This window comes from Esox lucius, chromosome 15 (assembly GCF_011004845.1).
Source record: "Esox lucius isolate fEsoLuc1 chromosome 15, fEsoLuc1.pri, whole genome shotgun sequence".
NCBI lineage: Eukaryota > Metazoa > Chordata > Actinopteri > Esociformes > Esocidae > Esox > Esox lucius.
In genome coordinates this window covers 21,722,088-21,743,272 of record NC_047583.1, presented here as the reverse complement: position 1 = coordinate 21,743,272, position 21,185 = coordinate 21,722,088, and the positions used below count along the sequence as shown (strand labels likewise).

Genomic DNA, 21,185 nt, shown 5'->3' with positions numbered 1-21,185 from the left:
AGAGGTGTTTGGTGTGAGTAGGCATGCGCATGTGTGTGTGCTAACGTGCATGTGTGTGCACGTGTGCAATCCAGCCTGCATTCCTGTGTGTGTGTGTGTGTGTGTGTGTGTAGGTTAACCATTAAGATAGCTCTATCTTGGTGCAACACGCTGTTCTTATCACCCCACGCAGGGAAGGGCAACCCCATTTCTACTGTCTCTACTACGGAACATGACGAACATCTGACACACAAACCGCCCTCGCATGAGGCTTTACCGTCGACGTTTCAACTTCCAAAGTGTGCGTTTGTTCTGTTTGTTTGAACTAGCCAGAGTTGTTTTATTCCAGCGTGACTGGGTGACCGGTCTCGTGAGAAAAGTGTCCACACCATTCAATGAACATCGGAGAGTGTCCTCGTGTGGCATTGTCTTGGAAGGCAGAAGCTAGACACTGGATATTAAAACTAAAGTCAGAATTCAATATAATTTATAGGAGTCTACATGTCGTGACCAGTGATATGAGCTTTACAAGCTGGCTGGCTCAAAGCATCAAGCTCGTGTAACTTCACCCTTTACTAAACCATTGACAGATGTGGCCTGATGCCAATTGGAATTAGAGGGGAAATTATTCAGAGCTCGTTCTGTATGTCAACTTTGTCGTAAGGACTCCACCACAACCCGGTGTCATTGCTTTGAATTACAATGCCCATTATTTTCTTAAATGTGACGGGTCTGTTTCCATTGCGGAGGACATCCCATTTTCACTTATTCTCTCCACTGTCACTGAACAGTCAACCCACGGCTCTGAAGTGATAGTATAGTAGTTTTCCATTCCAGAAGAGGCCCCTGGTTGTGGCTACATAGTGAACAGCGGTTTCAGCAGAAGCTGATCTAAGGACAGTGTTGCCTTTCAAACCACGATGAATACGCGGGTACACACGGTCCTCTTCCCACTGTACTCCGTCGAGGGGCTTAGTGAGTAAGGCCCAGGTCTCAGTCCACGTCTCTGTATCAGTCCTGTGCAGGAGTAACTTATCAGGTGTAAGGTTGGCTCCACCCATAGACTACAGCATAGGGAATCCCCTTATCACCTAATGCACATCCTGGGTTAGCTCCCACTGAGCACCCATGAGCCGACTCTATAGTGCTGTCCTCCTTCTGATTTTCTGTACTTTCACCATGTCACTGAATGTTTTCCGCTTTTGAACCAAAACCTTATTAAATAAAGGGAAAATTAGGGAACAGATGGGATTTGAATACACATTACACATATTTTACAGTGGATATAAAAAGTCTATACACCACTGTTAAAATGCCAGGTTTTTGTGATGTAAAATAATGAGACAAAGAAAAATCATGTCAGAACTTTTTCCACTCTTAATGTGACAGCAACATTAAAGGAACTGCAGGAATTTCTGGCAAGTACTGGCTGTGTACTACATGTGACAACAACCTCCCGTATTCTTCATATGAATGGGCTATGGGGTAGGGTGGCAAGACGGAAGCCTTTTCTTACAACAAAAAACATCCAAGGCCGGCTGAAGTTTGCAAAAACAAACATCAAGTCCCCAAAAAGCACATGGGAAAATGTGTTATGGTCTGATGAAACCAAGGTTGAACTTTTTGCCCATAATTCCAAAAGGTATTTTTGGCGCAAAAACAACACTGCACATCACTCAAAGAACACCATACCCACAGTGAAGCATCATGCTTTGGGGCTGTTTTTCTTCAGCTGGAACCGAGGCCTTAGTCAGGGTGGAGGGAATTATGAACAGTTCCATAGACCAGGCAATTTTGGCACAAAACCTTCAGGCGTCCATTAGAAAGGTGAAGATGAAGAGGAACTTCACCTTTTAGCATGACAATGACCCAAAGCACACATCCAAATCCACAATAGCATGGCTTCACCAGAAGAAGATTCATGTTTTGGAATGGCCCAGCCAGAGCCCAGACCTGAATCCAATTGAACATCTGTGGGGTGATCTGAAGAGGGCTGTGCATAGGAGAAGTCCTCGCTATCTGACAGATTTGGAGCACTTTTGCAAAGAAGAGTGGGCAGATATTGCCACGTCAAGATGTGCCATGCTAATAGACTCCTACCCAAAAAGACTGAGTGCTGTAATAAAATCAAAAGGTGCTTCAACAAAGTATTAGTTTGTGTGCACACTTACGCAACCAGGTTATTGTGATTTTTATTTTATTTTTTCATCAAAGATTTCAGTTTGTTTTTCAATTGAATTGTTCACGTTATAGGTCACATTAAAGGTGGAAAACGTTCTGACATGATTCATCGTTGTCTCATTCTTTTACATCACAAGAACCTGGCATTTTAACAGGGGATTGTAGACTTTTTATATCCACTGTATGACCAAACATATGGAACACTCAACGTCCCCCTGTGAAAATGAGAATGCCCCCTTTAAACTAACGTTGTGGTATAATACAGACTTGTCCCTCTTCTATGGCTGAACAGCTTTAACTAACTAAGTGACATTATTTCTTTTATGATTTTAACTGAACTGCTATCCTGCCACATCATCTAAATTAGGCAAACTGACATCTAATGGAGCAAGGAATACTGGGCACTTCTGAGTTTTGTATTTATGGAAACACTTTAATCTTAAGACAGCGCAGATTAGGAGACTAAAACCAAGGCACCACAGTGAGTGAAGGATTTTTTTTTTATTGTAAAATGTATATTATAAACTGGGTGATTTCAATCCTGAATGCTGATTGTATGATAGCCATGGTATAAGAGACCATATACCACAGCTTTTACATCACATAACGTTTTACTACTCTAATTATGTTGGCAACAACTTTACAATGGCAATAAGGCATCTCTGGGGTTTGTGGTATATTGTCAATGTACCGGTCAGTATTCCATAATGTGTTATGCCTAAGAACACCTCTTAGGCATACTGGCCATATATCACACCCCTCATGCCTTATTGCTTAAAATGTTACCCTTTTCCCAGCATCCTATTCAAGGAACATCAGCATCGGCCAATGGCAATCTGAATATTTTTAACAGAAATAACATGCATCCCTTTGTATAAAACACAAAAGGCAAACACAAAAGGTTTTCAGGTAAACACGAAACAACCAACCAGGAACCATGGCAACTAACTAGAGACAGTCTGCCAGTTTTCCATCAGATTTCTTTCTAAAACACCTGTCAGTGTCACCCTCAGTCAGACAGATATGGAAGCACGAGAATCTCTCATTGAACGCAAAACAGATAAACACCCAGTAACAGCGTCTGCATGTCAACAACGTAGCACTAAATCATGTGACAGTCAGAGGCTGGCACTGGGAAGATGAGCTGGTGATATGATGTCTACATTTACATAAAAACATTCAAACAAAACCTGTTTCTAAGACTGAACACAGTTGCTGTATGAAAGTGAAACATCTGACTCAAGAGGTGTACGTGTTTTGTCAAAGAAGCGTTGAAAATGGAGAGGGAGAAGAAATGAGAGATGGCAGATGGGAGTGGTCTGACAGAAGGACTCGTGACCTGCAGTGTGTGGAAGTGTTCCGGACACAACCGGACTAGGTAGAGTGGTGTTTCATATCGGCACGTTGCACGTCTGGGAAGACAGACGTATGCAGAGTGGCTGGTTTCCGAGATTCAGATTATGATACATGTCATTGGGCAGTATTCTCAAGTTCAGGATTATGCTTAATCAGAACTGAGAAATATTCCACATGGTAAGAAAAACACAAGTCAAAGAGTGGGATAATGGTCTACAAGGGTGGTTACTCGACATACACAAAAACAAATAATTCCTGCATCTAAGATGGTCAGTATCTACAACCCTCCTCCAAAGCCAACTAAACTGGCACACAACACAACACTACACCATGGACAACTAGAACACGTCAATGCAATCAGTGACTAGACCGATGAATGTTTCAAGTTATAGAATATATTGTACTGTACACTGTTCTTTGAGCAGGACATTACAGAAGTGCATATTGTACATAATAGTACATGAAGAAATATTTTTGATCATATTTAGTTTACAAAGTTTTCATTGAAAACAAAGGATTTGTTTTTAATTAGTATTTCCCCTTGGGACTTCTATAGGACATTATTTTTAAAGCGCTAAAGAAATCTGTTAGAGATCTGTTTATAAAATTGGAAGATCGAATTATTTTCGGTTGATAATAATATTGGGTTATACTCTCCTCTGTTTAGTATGAACTCATGACAGTGTCATGTATTACCAGTCAATAATGTGCAGCCTACTACTCTGGGAATCCTAAACCTTGTTTGGACTGCCACCATAGGAGGGTTTGATCTTGGAAAAGGTTACAAGGAAAGAGGAAACACAATCGATTATGTACTATTCCTGGAGTGTGTTTGCAGCACGTCTGTGTACCAAAGTGACACCCTAATCCCTATATAGTGCACTACTTTCAACTAACTGCAATCTAGAGACCAAAGTAAAAACTAAACAAATTGCAGAAAGGCTACATGGTGGACTGATTTGGCTAATATCAGTGTCATTACAAACCAAAAGCTGTGACACCACAAGGCTGTTCCCATTCATGGATATTAGAAAGCTGTAGAGAGAGGCATAATGGCAAAACAAGAAGGAAGACAACATTGAGGAGAGAGAGTGGGAGAGAAGCAAGAGAGGAGAGAGAGAACATTAGAGACATTGAATGCTCTGGACCTTTCATATCATATTAACTTGATATTATAAAAACCTCTTTGCCTCAATACTGCCTCTCGTTTATGTAGAGTGCAGCATGTATGCAATATACTATACAGTGGCATACTATACTAGTGTAGAGGAATACAACATATGCCCAGTCTGTGTGTACTTGCTGTAACCGGACAGACATTTAGGGACAGTAAATATGTATTCTATTTCATCGTGCCATGCCGTTTTGTTGTGTTTAGAACAAGCCCAATTTTATTGTTTTATTTTTTTTTCAATCATATTTTTTTCTGACCAATCGGATCAAACGACCAACAAATATGATCTAAAATGGGCTGCTTTTGTCTGGTATTGAGTTCCAAAGAGGCTATAGAGTGGATTAAAAACGCAAATTAATCAGTCTCCTATTTCTGTCCAGCAGTTAACAACTTTAAGATATTTTGTACTTGTTATCGCTTACCCCTCTTTGAAAAGTAAGTAATTTGATAACACTGGAAAGGATGCAACCTTTACCGATTTCTGTCCGTAGAAGCGCGCAAAAAATGCAACAAGACCGTTAGCGCGCGGGCTTGGAGTCTTCTTACATTCAACATCGGTTTATCTACCAAGTAGGCCACCGAATGAAGGCCTTTAGAAGTTTGACGTTATAAAGTATACGGTTACTTATAATTTTCAGGATAATTAAAAATAAATATAAATATTTAAATCTATCCAATTGTGTAACATTGTTTCCATGGTTTTGCAGTATTTGAAATGTCCTTCAACAAGTTTTGCATTGACCAACAACAGGTGGCAAGCGGAATTAACCTTCGACAATAATCCAAATAAAAAGTAACATTGCTGTGTCAATGAATATGCAGTTTGATATTAATTCTCAATAATAATTTTACACCATAATTGACATTTTAGGAATAAAAATGTCACCTTTGCGTTCAACTCACCTTTGCTTGGTGTAAGCTTGTACGAAAATATAAACCTTTTGATTCCCCTCGAATCCCAATTATAATTCCATTGAAGCAGTAAATAGGTCCTGGTTACGGCACTGGACTCCACACAGACGGACTGGTCTTGGAGATCCAGAGGGGGTTAGATGGGAAAAGGGGTTGTAAAGATTGCGGTCCAAAACTGCGACCGCGCACACCGCACGCTCATTCCTCATTCCCATCAGCCAGTAAGCCCGTTTGACCCACCCAATGTGTTAAAAATAAAGTAGGCGCATCTAGTACATGATCTCTGTGCGCAGGGGACGGACATTCTTGTCATGAGCTGGTGACTTTAAATGGCAGCTAGACAGACACACTTCAATGTGGTGGCCTGCGCCCCTCCCCTCTGCTTACCCGGCAGTCTGGTCTAATCGAACACCCCAACACATCCCGCCTCTTTCAGAAATGTAACCTCTCCCAACGAGTTTGCTTCTCAACGAGTCCTTATGCAGACACGCCGGTGTTTAACTCCAGTATACGCTTGACTATTTAATTTAATGATTCATTTATTGTGGTATAATATACAATTATATACAGTACAAATACATAGAAATGCAGTACCATTCATCTAACATCAGAAAGGTATTGTTAGTTACTTACATATAATTGCCGCTTCCTCCGAGGTACGACCCAGGTCAGCGGACCCGAGCACGTCCTTGGAATAATCCCGGCCAGTGTGGCATATTCCTCTTGAAAGTCCCACTGATTGCATTGACGCTTCCTTCATAGAACCAGAGTTAAGCAAGTTCTTGACCAATTTTCAATATTTAGCGGTTACAACATTTTAGTTTACTCCTTCTCCATCTATTTTACTCCTCCATCTATATTACTCCTACACATTTCAGTAGCTGTAGAACAGTTTGAGCTATTAGTTATGACAAGTTATAGACATGACTCTCAGGAACATGTTGCTACTTTTTTTTTAACATGTAGCTACTTGTGTCAGTTTCCCTCTACGACGCTGACACTGTAGCACACTGTTTGTGTTGAAATCTCAATACTAACCAACAATTTATTTTTTGTAGTCAATTATTACATGATTATTTTCACTGACATTTCATGAAATTCAAGACCACTATAAACTATAGATGTAAATCCTTCAGGTTTCCATTTGACATTCCTACTTTCTAATATTTAGGGTATTAACACTACGGGAGTAGCCCAGGCAGAACCCAGGTAGGGTTTCAGCCTCTGCCCCTTTCCTCTCAGACTCAACAAGCACCCCTTTTGCCCATTGGTCAACGCAGTGCTACATTCTGTCTTCGTAATACGCGTTGCATTGTCTGCCTGAACGACATGCGGCACTTGAGCCATTGGACATGTCTCGTCTGTCTACATAATGCGCATCGCAGAAACAGAAAACGTATTGCATCCCAAAATCTGTTCCGCTGCCTCCATATATCCAAGGATATTGTCATTTGGCCCAAGCCCCTTGAAAGTTCGGTGTACGGGCCAGGAGTATTCAAAAAGCCAAAAATATATCTCCCATAACTGCTTCCAATAATAGCCCAATGTGTTCAATGGTCCATGCTTTGACTATGTTAAAACAATTCAATGTTTTGGTCCCAGGCACAACAATGTTTGAGAAAGGCTGCAGTAGCCTACATTAAGGACATGGGAAAGTCTAGTCAACACAGGCAAATATTGCAGAAAAACGTGACAAGCAAGTATTACAATGTGTCAGGTTTATATAGGAAAATAACATTTGCATTTCTTTATGATTAAAATATATAATTATCAAAATAAACATTGCAATTAAAAAACATAAATAATAATATTGACATGGTCATATATATATATGTTTGTCACATAACAGGCACACACAAAACTAAGGATAGAATCAAATTCATTACTAAAAGGTTGTCAGTTCACTACTTCACTGTTCTGTCCCCAAGAAAACGAAATCCTTCAAATAAGTTCCTTCCCTGGTTTCCCTGGGGACAGTGTTACTGTGACACTGAGCAGGCCTACAACTACAGCTAAACATTATGTCCTGAAGAGTGAACAAAAACTCTTTTTTGTTGGCTTTTAGAGGTTGGATTTCAACCAGTTTGCATAATTTGCCTGAAGCAATGACTAGGTAATGGATGAACTGACATGGACAATAATGACCAACTAATATGCTATCTCTCTCACTAGCACTGTGCAAACACCTGATAATTAGTATTAATTGGAAACACCTTCCATTACAACCTGGTCTCTGATTTCTGGGTGCTGTTGTACAAAATATAATGTTTCGATGTCTAGGCAAAATTGTTCTGAGACCAGGCCCTATTATATACTGTATTTAACATTGTACAAGCTTTAAAAAACACTGAATAACACCTGTTAATCAACATTCAGAGCAGTGCCCATCATGCATAAGTGGTGCAACCTACAACAGGACTATGTAAAAATGAAAGACAGAAGAAACCATTATGCAGAGAACTTATACCAGTAAGGAGTAAAAATACCAGGGCAAACTATAAATGAAAGAGACTAATGATTGTATTGCATTCATGTAAATGTTATTATGGAAAATCTGGGGAATTGTAAAGGTTTACTCGGATCATGTGTTGCAATAAGACAATGGAAATCTTTTGTATGGATCAAATGTAGGAGCCAGCCCCTATAAACCTCTCTGACAGATATGATTCAATATTGCAGAAAAACATACACATTAAACACAGAGCTTCATTAACATTTAAAAAACAACACAGTTCTGTACTGATATATTAAAAACGGTATCTAAAAAAGCTGCATGATACTTAGTATCACAAATCATCAATGCCATCAGTGCTCTTCATAAGATTCAAGTGAAGTAGATAAAGTCAGGTGCCAATTGAAAGAAGACCCATACCAGATCAGGACCTTCCTCTAAGTGCTCACTCTGACGCGTGACCTTTCACATGGGTCATGTTCATTCAGGCAAAATGTTTTGATACGAAACACAACAATGATTATTTCCTCCAGTCAAGGAAGTCTCTCTCAGTTTCATTTTGATGAATAATGGACGCCATCCTGGCATGCTGTCAGTCTCACAGGGAGAATAGAGAATCGAGCTCAGCCAGGACGGCGGCCTGTCTCCTAGCCACCGTTCCCAACAGCCTCTGTGGGAGGGACGGAGAGCCCAGGTCCACCTGAAAGACAGGGAAAAACTGTCAGTTGAGAGAGATGGACAAGAGAGGGAGAAATCGTGAAAGGAAGGAAGAAAAAAGAAAGAGGCTCAATAAATATCTGAAGTGTTTTTTAAACGACTAGATGAATTGTTGATGCAAAGTATGTTTGATGAATCATTTTATGAATTGATTCACTAATGGATTCTTTGAGACCACTTCTTAACTTCTACGAGTAACCCGGTTGCTCATTCACCTGGAGCAGGTAGATGACTCTAACAACCTCTCGGCCATGGCGTGTGATTGCCTGAAGGACCCAGGCACTAGGCAACATCTCCCCACGGACAGCCTCCACATTGGGCCGAGGGAGAGACTCCTCGAAGACAGACTGCATGGCCAGCACACACAACTCATCCTAGCAGAGAGACAGGGCCACTGAGTTAGTAGTCAGTCCCTCCTACAGTAGACAAGGCTAGTACAGGGCTATTTTCCTGACCAGGTGGAAACTCCTGGAACTATCTACAGTGCATTGTATCACAGCCTGTGATGTGAATGTGCCAATTACCACAAATTCAAAGGGAAAGTTTAAAACATGTCTTGGTAAGGAGCAGGTGTTCGACCCCTGTCCCAACTGACCTGTTGTGACAGGGTGCTAATGCAGCAGAAGTCTCTGGGCTGTTTAAGGTGACAGGTGGATGTTTCAGTAAGCAAGTAAACTGTGGAGGAAAGAAAAATGGAAAAGCAAGAGACATTTAAAAAAAAATTCACCTCTCTTTCAGCAAGTGCATACATTGATTGAACTTAAACAGAATCGACTCAACCTCATACGCTGTGCTTTCACAATTATGGTATTTGTTTCACAATTATAATTTTTTTTACCAGTCATCTGTTTTGCCTATCATCAGGTAAAAATATGTAAATTAGACTGCTTTAGGTAGAAGCCCATTTTTAGCATGGGCAGCACCACTGAATCTATCCTCCCGGGCAACCAACTCACCCAGCTGAGTGCAGTCATCAAGTGGTCTAGTCCAGGCGGAGCGGACAGCTTCCTGGTACAGGTGGATCTTGGAGTGGTCCCGGACCATGCTCCAAAGGCTGGCCAGGGGCCTCTCTAGCTCCACTGCCCCCATGAAGGAGTGCACTGATGGGCTTGAGGAGGGCTTGTAGAAGGCCTGGACACCTCTCTCCACTCCATGGTACCTGACACAGATGGGAATATATAGTATTTGTGTAGCTATGACTTATTTTATTAACTTTCGTTAAGGCCTGCAGGTTAACTTTGTAATATTTTATAAATACTTTTGAGGTGTAATATGTTATAGTAAGGCTCTTGTAAAGTGTTAATGAGGTTCTCTCTCAGACGTACTATTATTATCAACAAAAAAAACGACAGTGCAACTCACCTCCAACCTGCGGCAGCCTTTCCATTCACTAGGTTCTCCATGTTGCCAGCACCAGCCAATCGCACCTGTAGCACAGGAGAGAACAGCACATGTGAGAAGAGCACAGGTGGGACCCAGTTTCTATAGATAATGTTGGCATTACATAATTATTTAGATGTTGGATTTGCTCAGGGTATACAATACATGCGCAGTATTAGCTGCAGTTTGTTGAAGTAAATGATGGCCATATCAATAGGATGACTGGATGTGTCATATTCTACCTCAGCCATAGCTTGACCAAGGAGGCAGGATGTGAGGTCCTGATAAGCTGTCGATATGGAAGAAGCCGAGCCAAAGGAGGCTGTACGCTGGCGAAGGCCGGAGGGAGAAGGCGGATTTGACGAAATCAGTGGCTCAGACCCAGACACCCCGGGCTCCAGCCGGATATCTACACAAGACAAGAGGACATACAAGTTATGGTTAATAATGGGATTCAAACTATTACAACTGTTTGATGGCATTTACGAAGCAGAAAGCGCCTTGGAGACACTGCAGAAGAACGTGGGCTCCTCAAAACGAGAAGAACAGTTAAGGGGCTCAAGGATCTGAAGCTAAGCAGGGAACAGGCTGCCAAACAGGCTTTAGTCTATCAGAAGTGGAGAGGTGTCTCTGCCCTGTTCATAAAGAGAGCGGCAGGGGGCGAGTCACTCAGTCCTCACCCTGGGCAGAGAGCCAGGCCCGCTGGGTCTTCACAGTCTGAGAGCTACAGATGGGAGGGCGAGACCTGACCTTCAGTCCATTCAGACCATCATCCAGGACCCCAGTGGCCTGAAACCAGACAACACAGACAAGACATTAGGCACACAATTATTTACAGTTTATTCTAACATGGACAGATACAAGCACACTGAATAAAGAGTAATCTGATGAATTGCGCCACAGTGTATATTGTCTGCTGTCCTTTCCAAACTGATGGAGCAAAATACATAAAAGCACTCCTTTTATGTATTTGGGACAACTCGCAGGATGTATTCCTGCAAACGAAGTGAACACACCACATTTGAGAAGAATAAAAATGCTCAGTTGATGGTAGTAAAAAAAAAATGGTTGACTAGAGAACACCATCCATCCCAGGATTATGAAGTTCAATGGTGTGTAAAGGCTTTAAAATAAATCTCAATGCTGCATGGTAAAGGATGTCAATTGATCTCAAAACACTGAGCGAAAGCCATAGTCCAGTATAGACATAAAGGCAGCTGATACAAGTCCCCTATGAGCTTCAAAAGAATAACATGCTTTATTCCTAAAATAAAATCCCAACCTCATCTTCACTAGTTTTACAAGTTGTCAAACATTCAATTTAAGTGTTTGTCATCGATTAAAGTTCAAAGATATATGAAATCACTAACTCAATCTCATTGCCCTGACAAGTAATAACAGGTGAAGGTTCAGAGGTCAATTTCTTACTTTGGAAAATACCATTATTTTTGTTTTGTCAGCACTGAGGATGAATGCGTGTTAAACAGCATTGAATGTGTGTTAAACAGCATTAAAAGGAGGTTGCAAGTTCTGAAAAACTTCTGCACCAAATTGTCTGTATTTACATGAATATAGAAACACAAATGCAAGATGTTAAAGAGTGGGCCTGAGCAGGTTGGACACAACCCACACAGCTTAAGGCGGACTCTCCACTCTGGTGCCTGCAGAGCGAAATTAAGTCATACGGTGCCTGACAAGCCCTCAAACGCATTAACAAATGTAACTTTCAGGTTGAACGAGCAGCATGTGGAAAAACAAAGCGGAATGGCTTTCTAACAATCGCGAATCCGCAGGGAGTTGTTGTGATGAGACAGGCCCGTAATTACAATTGCATTTGATGAAATTGGAGGAGGGAGAAAAAAGACTCGTACAGTACCTGCAGGGTCAGTGAGGGTCTACTGCCATCCATCAGCTGAGCTGTGTAACCACTGTTGTAGCCAGAGGTTGGTCCAGAAGACAGGCTCAGACTCGACCCAGTGCACAATGTGCTGTTGCTGACTCTGGTCCGATACCGCAAGTCATCCTGAACGTAAATTAATTATCAGCAGGCAGAGAAGGATATGTTCCGAGAAAACATTCACAGGTCTTCAGAGTTCTGTCTAAATGGGGGGAGGGGTTTGTGGCCAAGGGAGGTGCAGCGGTCTAGGCTGTGTTCTAGGGAGGTGCAGCAGTCTAAGCTGTTTTCTAGGGAGGTGCAATGTCTAGGCTGTTTTCTAGGGAGGTGCAGCGATCTAGGCTGTTTTCTAGGGAGGCGCAGCGATCTAGGCTGTTTTCTAGGGAGGTGCAGCGATCTAGCCTGTTTTCTAGTGAGGTGCAGCGATCTAGCCTGTTTTCTAGTGAGGTGCAGCGATCTAGCCTGTTTTCTAGTGAGGTGCAGCGATCTAGGCTGTTTTCTAGGGAGGTGCAGCAATCTAGGCTGTTTTCTAGGGAGGTGCGGCAATCTAGACTGTTTTCTAGGGAGGTGCAGCAATCTAGACTGTTTTCTAGGGAGGTGCAACGATTTAAGCTGTTTTCTAGGGAGGTGCAGCGATCTAGGCTGTTTTCTAGGGAGGTGCAGCAGTCTAGGCTGTTTTCTCTGGTCCACATACCATGGCAGCATGGGTTAGAATCCAGAGCTCATTCGTCAAAATCTCTCTTTCCCTCTCTCCCTATCAATAAAACCATGAATGCCTGAAAAAAAAATATCCTTTGATAAAAGGGGAGTTCTTTTTCACAGTTGTTTGAACCATATCAAGTAAAAACTTTTTAGATAATGGACCAGAAGGGCAGCAGAATTTTTTTTTTAAGGTTTCAATGGAGAATATGCTGACACCATGTTGAGGCTTCATCTACAGTGTGTGTAAACATGCACCTGACTGTGACTAACCTTAACCACCTGAGACAGAGCCTGTTGCTGCAGACGTCTCTTCTCCTGCTCAGTCCTCTCTCGAAGTCGTTCCCGTGCCCGCGCTATTTCCGTCCTGGCCTCTTCGCGGGCACGACCATAGTCACGGAGCAGTTGCTCTATCTCAGAGGGATAATGGCCCTCTCCTCTAGGTGGATCTGGAATCCTGGGGAAAGACCAGATAAAAAAATATATATATTACAATTATAAGTTGGTCAAAGAAATTGGATTCAAATGTATTTTACATGTATTTACTATATATGTATATATAGTCTTTTTTAGGGGAATATTTCTCACAGACAAACTAACGTAAATAACTAAAGATCTAAACACGGTGTGCATTGTGTATACCTGCTGCTCTCCACTACCTCCTGACGGAGTTGTTGAAGGTAGTCTCTGCGACGACTGGGCAGGGCTGAAACTCTGGAAGAAACAGCTTCTTGAGGAGGGGTTCTGGACTGAGGAGGAGATTGGGGGGAGTGGTGTTTGCCAGGGCTGAGGCTTCGAGCCCTACGGCATGTCTGGAGATGAGCCTCCCTTTCCAGCCGTAAACCATCAATGCTCCTCCGGTGTCTGAAGAGCATAGAAAATAAATTGGCTTAGGTTATGGCCTGTCTACAGTATACTACACCTTACTCTCTAATAGCAGTTATTTACAGTAATACCTTTTAACAAGACATAAAACAATTGCTTTAAAATGCTATGTTTTGCCATTCATTATATTACTATACTCCATTTTATCATGAAGCCATTTCCAGGCTTACCGGTCATAGAGTTGCTGTTTGGTAGGGACCGCAGACGGTTCCTTCTCCTTGGTTCCTCCAGATGCTAGTATCTTCAACAGCGTGTCCGTCTCGCCGTGACCATAGTGCAGCTTTGCTTCTGCCAGTTCCACGGTCAGCGGATGAGGGTTCATGTTCAGGTGGACAGTAGCCATGACCTGCTCTCGCTCCTTACGGAGCCTCTCTATTTCCCTCCTCTTCCTGTCCTTCGGAAAGGAGCTCTCTGGACTGAGGCTTAACCGTGGCCTCACGTCTTTTTCAAATGGGTACCCTGGACTTCGACTGCATCTTGACTCCTGGCTGTGCAACGCAGCCCAGTCCGCCTGGTTCCTCTGTGCTTCATGAACGGTGGTTATATGTGCAGCAGGGTTCACTGAACAGTTGGCCTGTCCTCTGTCAGACGGATGCTGGCTAATCCCTGACCAGTTCGTAAACTTGTTGTGCACAGGTAGGTCCTCAGGTAGCTCTGGGTTATCTTGCTGCTGTGAAAGGGGTTGGAAGTTAAACGTTTGGGTGACAGGGTTGATGTTCAGTAGGATGTCTGTGTTGCACTCGCTCGGGGCCAGTGAAAGCATGTCATCCTCCTGAAACTGAATGGCGTAGTCACTGATGGGGGATGGCTGATAAGCACCATTATAAGACTCCAATGGACACTCGGATGAATGCCTCCGATAGCTTAGTCGATGTCCAAAGGTAGAGATGGATTTCTCCTCCTGCTGGGACACAGCATTATGATTCTGCGTAGTGACTGCATTACTGCTCAAAACAGAAGGAACGGACCATCTTGGACTTTCCCTTTCTTTCTGACAGATAACACTTCTTTCATCTTTCTGACAGATAACACTTCTTTCATCTTGGATGTATTTATCAATGGACAAGCTAGGACTTTCTGGGGATCCATCAGACCCTTTTGGGCTTGAAAGACTGAGGGCACTCATATTCTTGAGTGATATTAATCTTGCTGATTTTATTATGGAAAGATCACAAGACATTCCAGACTGGTTGAAAGAGTTATGTCCAGGCATATGGTCATTCTTTGTAAAAGACATGCATGTTTCCTGTCCGCTGAAGCTTAAACAAGGTGTTGACTGGCACTCATTTCCTTGCATAATGTATTCCTTACTTCTATTTTGCATCTCAAAATGTTGTTGTTCTTTGAGACTTTGTAATAGACTTCTGTTGCTCTTGTTTGAATTACTCCTGGGACCCACAGTGAGGATTGGTGAGCATGCACGGTCTGTGAAGCTCACTTGTTTTCTATAACCTATTCCATGGTCACTCCTTCTCAATCCATTATGGCTATCTGGTCTGAGTACTTCTGGCAAATCATTACAGGTGGCAGTGACTGCCAAGCTTTTTGAGGAAGAAAGTCTTTTAGGTATGCAGCACTCATTACTTCTATGATGAATGGAAGGACTTAAACAATTATTATGCTGGACAACAGTCGCCATTGAAGGGATTTTGGGAGGACAATTCTCTGGTTCTAAGACAGAAGTCTGATTATAAGCACAGCCATTAATTTGCAGGTCAGGCATGCTCTGAATTGTATTATCTTGCCTGTTCTTCAATGGATCTTGTGACACATTAAGAACTTCTGAGCCAATTACTTTTACTATCACATTAACTTCATGAGCAATGGGCCTTTCTGTGTACTGAGTTTGGTGACTAGACATTTTGTCCTGAACAGCTATGATTTCGGTCTGTATCCCAATATCTACTGCAGCTTGGGTTGAGCAAGGTTTCTTGGTGCAATCTTTGAGGGAATGCAGGTGAGATGTGACATTTCTTATCGGGCTTTGTTCTCCAGACCTCATGCCTTGAATATTCCCCAGAAGATCAGAGGTGTTATGTATCAGCTTAGACAGATGTTCAGACATGTTCTGAAGGCTGGCCCATGTGGTCGTCTCTTTGCCAGTCTTGGTGTTATTCTGCGCCATTGGTACCGGAGTGCTGCTCCTTCTGAGACAGTTGTTTCTCTGTAGATCACCATGGTCGATTGTTGTCTGAGTCATAGTTACTTGAGTAATACTTGTCTGGGTGCTGTGGTCCTGCGTGTTGTGAGTTTCAGGCATCTGAAACCTATTACACTGAGACTCCTGCTCTGAGCAATATACCAACATGATTTCATCTACCTGGCCAGAACTGTTACCAGGACCTCCAGGAACATCACTGCAGGAAGAGTTAACACTCACATTCTGGATCCGGTGTTGATTTTGATTGTCACCACCAGAGGCTTGGTTAGCATGCCCTTCCTGATGGACTTTGGGGGATGTTTGATCTTTGAAATATTCCTCCATACTGCTCAGGGTGCTTGACAATCCCTTGTTGTTGGCGTAAGTGCTCAGGTGGGAGTTGAAAGGACAGTTTTGCAAGTTTAAACCATTGTCAACACTGCAGCATCTAGCAATGCGTTTGTCTGTGGCATCTGGCAGTGGTGATTTGCAAGTTATGTCAGCAGCACTTCCAAACAACTGGTTCTTGTAACACCTTTGGCTTTGCTGTTCTTTCCACTGGTGAACAAAGGGATTGATGTCACTTGAGGCAAAATGCAATGCCGAATCCTGAGGCTTTGGTGTGTAGTGTGACATCTGAGTTTCTTTGAGACCAGAAGACATTGTAAGCGCTTGTGCTGATTGGCCCTTAAGGTAGTGAGCTTTCTGACCCAAACTAACACTAATGTTAGACTTGCCATATTTACCCAGGTTCCAGGTAGCACAAGCCTCCATATTGTGATTATGGATTGACTCTGGTGATTGACTTTCGGATGGGTGGATTGCGTCACTGTTGCAGTGATTAATCTCCTCTAGTTTCCCTTTAGTTTGGGTTCCAGGTATCATTCTTGTTGACAATGACTTGCTTCGATGCTGCCTGGGAGAGATATTCTCTTCTTCGTCTGATGAAGACTTAATGGTGGAGTTTGAGGATGAGCTAGGAGGTGCATGAGCTTTAGACCTTCTGAACCTCTTAGATTTTCCCTTGTTGCAATTAATAACACTACTACCAGTGAACTGATAGAGTAGCGGGCATTTAGATGTCTTGGTATGTTTTTCTTTGGAGATGATATCTCTGCAAATGTCACCTAATATCTTCCTATTGACATCACTACATTCCTGTGTTTTTTGGGAAGGGTCAGTAGTATTAATTTCACTTGATCCGTCAAACCTGGTTGCAGGAGACAGTTGTGTTTTAGTCACTGACACATTTTCATTTTCAGCCATTTGGCAATCTTTGGTTTTGTTGGAAGCAAAGTTGACCACATTGCATTGAGCCTTTAGCCAATTCTCAACATGGCATTTGTCATGTTTTAACCTCTGATGTTTTTTCTTATGATCAGGATCAACGATTACACAAATCTTATGAATTGTGTCTACCTGAGTTTCAGATGAGCAATTTGACTTTGGCAGATCCTGACTGACATTTGTGGCGTAAGCAGTGTCTCTTTGGAGTTCTTTTCTGGCACGAGCAAGACCTCTGTCTTTTTTCTCTGTTTGACTGACAGTTACCATTTTTACAGAATCAACAGACTGGGAATTATTTGCAAGTCTTCGACTGTCATTATGTATTTCAGTGTTTTCTGCTGTAAGCTGAAGACCACCTTCGTCAGATAGTAATTCTACAGCTTCATGACAATGATAAAAATATAGGTCAAGTTGTCCACTTGAACATGTAGAGGTCAACTTGCATTGGTCCTTGTGAATCTCATGTTCTGAATCCACGATGGTGTCCTTTGCAAGGGCAAAGTCAATACTTGGTAGCGTTTCTGACATTGTTCCTCTAGGTATCACTGTTTGCTGAAGTGAACATGCCTGGGTGACAGTTTGTTTATTGTTATTACCAATAAAGGTAATTGCGTTCTCCATATTTACAAACGGGACATCCCTTTCAAAAATGTTCTCTTGGCTAATTGAACGCTCTTTTGGAGTTTCTGAAGTAGAATTAGACCCAGAAGACCATCTCATTTTTAGCGGTTTAGGATTATTGATGTCTTGAGTTTGTCCTTGGCGGCTGTCTAATGAAAGATTTAATTTGATCTCATGCCTATTGTTGGTCAAAGATGCTGCACCAGAATTATCACTTGCCTGATCATTTAGTGTTATGATAGAGAAGCCAGAAATATCCTGACTGTTGTCTTCCCTTATGTCAATATACTTTGATACATCTTTCCATTGAATGCTCTGACTTAACTGGAATTCTGAGAGGACATTTGTTTTACTACTGTCTTGAACATTCACACAATCTTTGGTAATGGAACTTGCTTGATTTGCAGACATAACTGTAAGGGATTCGCAGTGTGCAAAACCCCTTCCATGGCTCACTTCGGTCATGTCTATTGTGCCATCCATGCTTAGTCTCTCTGAACAGATAAGAGGCTTTTGTGATGTTGAGTCAGGTGTAATGATCCTCAGTATGCCTGCTGCTTCATGATTCTCAATTGGATGTAGATCCTTTGGTGAATCCCATTTGTTAGAATGACATGTTGGCAAGACATTCATGTTAGGACTACTTTCACTGTCCAGTTCACTGTTACTGTTATCACCATCCCAATATTTAGCTGACATCCTTGTATGCTCTTTCACGACCTCTGAAATTCTCTGGTCAATTGAAATACAGTTACTGTCCGCATGGTGGTGTCCCCATCTACCATTCTCTACGCTACCAGAGATCAGCTTTTCATCCTGTCTTTTGATTTGTCTTTCAACATCTCGTTCTACTTGTATTCTCTTTTCAATGACTGCCTCCTCTTCAAAAAGTGGTACTTTATGGCCACCTGTGTCAACGATTTTATGGCTACACAGGGAGGTATTTTCTTGGGATACATCAAGAGCCACAGACATTTCTACTAGTGTAGAGGCATCTTGTTTAAAATTACCTTCCTTGCAGTCCAGATTTAGTTTTAATGCATGAACTGAAGGGGAAGTTTGTTTGTCTTCTAATTTACTGGTGTTATTTTTGCCATCTGACCAAATAACCTCTTGACTGTTTAGTTGTGAAGTGGATGATGTTAAGAAGTCCCCTCCGTTGCTCCTCTTTGGAATTTTCAAGATGCCTATGAAACTGTCCTGTAAGCCTTTGTTCCTCTTTCTGGAATTTTTACAAGACACACTGAAAAACGCCTGTTCTTTTGACTCACAATTCTGATCTGTGGCTTTGTTTTCAAGCTTTTGCAGCATTTCAAGTGATTTGTCTTTGGTATTGCTAATTTCAGAAAACTCATAATCTCTGATTCCTATGACTTCTCCATCTATGTTGCAATGTTCATTATCTTCAGAAAGACTATTTGAGGCACTTTTGACATTATATGTCTTATTCCCCATCTCACCTTTAGTTTTTGGTAATGTTTCCATACTGGATTTAAAATGAGGACTGTGGGGAGACAAACCAGCATCAGTGCAGTTTTTTATGTCGGCTTCTCCCAAAAACAGCACTTCGGGAGATAATGTGAGCAGCTCCATCTGAGGCGCATTGAACCTTTCATCCTCCAATGTTGATGGGATGTCTTGAATGCTACCGCCAAAGGTTGGAGCCTTTGTGGAACTACACAGTGAACACTCTGAGGTAAAATCTCTACTTTCATTGTCATGGAAGCCTGTACTATCGATAGAGACTGGCAGGCCTTGTGAACTGACCAACCTTTCAAAATGGCCTTCGCAACACATCTGCTCCTGACTCAATTGCGCCATTACATGTGGTGCTAAAGTTTGATTAAGCTGAAAATCAGGTAAATTCAAAGAGTTGGTGTCTCCAGTGAAAACCTTGAATTGTTGTTTCTCCACTCCGACACATTCTCCCTCCGTACAGTCACTCGATTCAGAGCTATGGGATCGAGTCACACCGAATCCACTCTGACAGTCAGACACATCCACACTGATAGGGCTGGGATTACTGCGGCCATCCAACACACCGTGACTAAACACCAACCTTCTCCTCAACATGGTCTCCCTGGGTATACTAGGACTACCTGCTGCATCAATGGAGGACCAGGCATCAGTAAGCACCAGCTGATCCTCAGGCTCCCTCGCACTACAGCTATTCAGAGAGCCACGACTGGTCAACGTGATGTGGACGTGCCCGGACTCTGGACTTGATGCAGTGTCTCTACACCTGGATTCTGTCACTGCCTGCATCTGATAGAGTGATTCACTCGCTGCTCCACTGACACTTGTTTCAGAACTGACATCTGTTACTCCTTCTCCCGTTAGCGTAATCTCTGAAACCAGGTTCATCGTTTTTCCAATTAAGGACTTCGGAAAATCCCTCACTGCAGATTGACTGACTACAGCCTGAGTCAGTCTCTGTGCTGGCCTTGACACATCATGTATCCCTCTGCTATCCACAGCCAATGAGTCCTTTGACATCTGACTGTCTTCGCTGTCTGCTTCGCTGTGGATAGCCTCTTCCTGAACCAGCTGCTCTGCTAGGGCTGTGGCATAGGCAGAGGACAAGGAGTCCACAGAGAATGAACTGTCACAGTCTGAGTGGTCTCCCCCACTCTCCTCTTCCTCGCCATCATACTCCTCCCATCCTGCCAGTCCCAGCGTGTGCTGTTTCTCCACCCACTTTAGCATACTGGTCTTACTCATTAGTGTCTCTGCACTGTGCCACTTTCTTTGTCTCGCCTTACAACTGTGTGAAGTAGTCTTTTGATCAAGGTCCTCGCAAGAGACAGTTGTTTTCATCATGCCTTTCTTCCTGTTCATGTTGGTGTCTACTAAACCTCGGTTTTGTTTCCAGAGAAAGCGACTCGCTGTTTTAGCAAGTGGCTTGGTCAGCCTGGCTCCGCAACTCAGTCCTGACGGTGGCTTCCTAAAAATCCTGGCCAACGCTGTCTTTATCCCAGGACCTACGGACCGTAAAAAGACATTCCTGATATTCTCCAGGCCCTTGCTACTTCCACGGGGAAGGTTCTTCAAACCTTTACACGGAGCCTTCTGAGTCTGACTGTTACATTTCCTTATGGTAACTCCTGGTTCTTTTACAACTACATTACTACTCGTCCCTTGATGTGATTGTGATGAGTTCTGACTGTTCTTGAATGTTAGTTCAAGTCCACGTTTTGGAAGAAGGGGTTTCTTCTCTGGTCTTTCACGACATGGCGACGAAGCTAAAGCTTCGTTTTTCACAAGCGACTTGTGGTTCTCTGAGGAGCAGACGCTACTCCTGAATCCCAGCTCCTGGCGACTGTGTCCTGTTTCTGAGGAGAACGTGTTGGAGCGACTCCTCTTCCTCTCGTGTGGAAGACATTCATCAGACACCCACCGTCTTGAGCCGATGGATCCAAATGTCAGATCAGATGGTCTGGTTTTCTTCAGGAAGTGGCTGTTGGGGAAAACAAAACAAGAGGTAACCACTACAAAACATGTCTCTGTC

General features: G+C 42.6%; 2 protein-coding genes across 4 annotated transcripts in view; both read right to left on the bottom strand.

Annotated features, from left to right (window-relative positions):
- The window catches only part of sptb (spectrin, beta, erythrocytic), a 37,560-nt gene extending 31,648 nt beyond the window's left edge, over nucleotides 1–5,912 (bottom strand). Inside the window, exons 1-2 of one of the 2 annotated variants that reach the window (XM_010897268.5) lie at nucleotides 5,594–5,912; nucleotides 4,503–4,551 (exon numbers count right to left, since the gene is read on the bottom strand). The gene's annotated coding sequence lies outside the window, so the exon portion shown is untranslated. The remainder of the gene's footprint in view (nucleotides 1–4,502; nucleotides 4,552–5,593) is intronic. The other variant, XM_010897267.5, reaches the window with a different exon arrangement.
- A 1,408-nt stretch (nucleotides 5,913–7,320) lies between these two features.
- stard9 (StAR-related lipid transfer (START) domain containing 9) overlaps nucleotides 7,321–21,185 on the bottom strand; it is a 39,839-nt gene continuing 25,974 nt past the window's right edge. For both annotated transcript variants that reach the window (XM_010897277.4, XM_020054152.3), the window contains exons 22-32: nucleotides 13,800–21,134; nucleotides 13,387–13,608; nucleotides 13,018–13,201; nucleotides 12,028–12,174; nucleotides 10,832–10,940; nucleotides 10,394–10,560; nucleotides 10,134–10,198; nucleotides 9,728–9,930; nucleotides 9,367–9,446; nucleotides 8,987–9,145; nucleotides 7,321–8,754 (exon numbers count right to left, since the gene is read on the bottom strand). In XM_010897277.4, coding sequence (XP_010895579.3) covers nucleotides 8,653–8,754; nucleotides 8,987–9,145; nucleotides 9,367–9,446; nucleotides 9,728–9,930; nucleotides 10,134–10,198; nucleotides 10,394–10,560; nucleotides 10,832–10,940; nucleotides 12,028–12,174; nucleotides 13,018–13,201; nucleotides 13,387–13,608; nucleotides 13,800–21,134 — 8,773 coding nt within the window. In that variant the 3' untranslated portion in view covers nucleotides 7,321–8,652. The remainder of the gene's footprint in view (nucleotides 8,755–8,986; nucleotides 9,146–9,366; nucleotides 9,447–9,727; nucleotides 9,931–10,133; nucleotides 10,199–10,393; nucleotides 10,561–10,831; nucleotides 10,941–12,027; nucleotides 12,175–13,017; nucleotides 13,202–13,386; nucleotides 13,609–13,799; nucleotides 21,135–21,185) is intronic.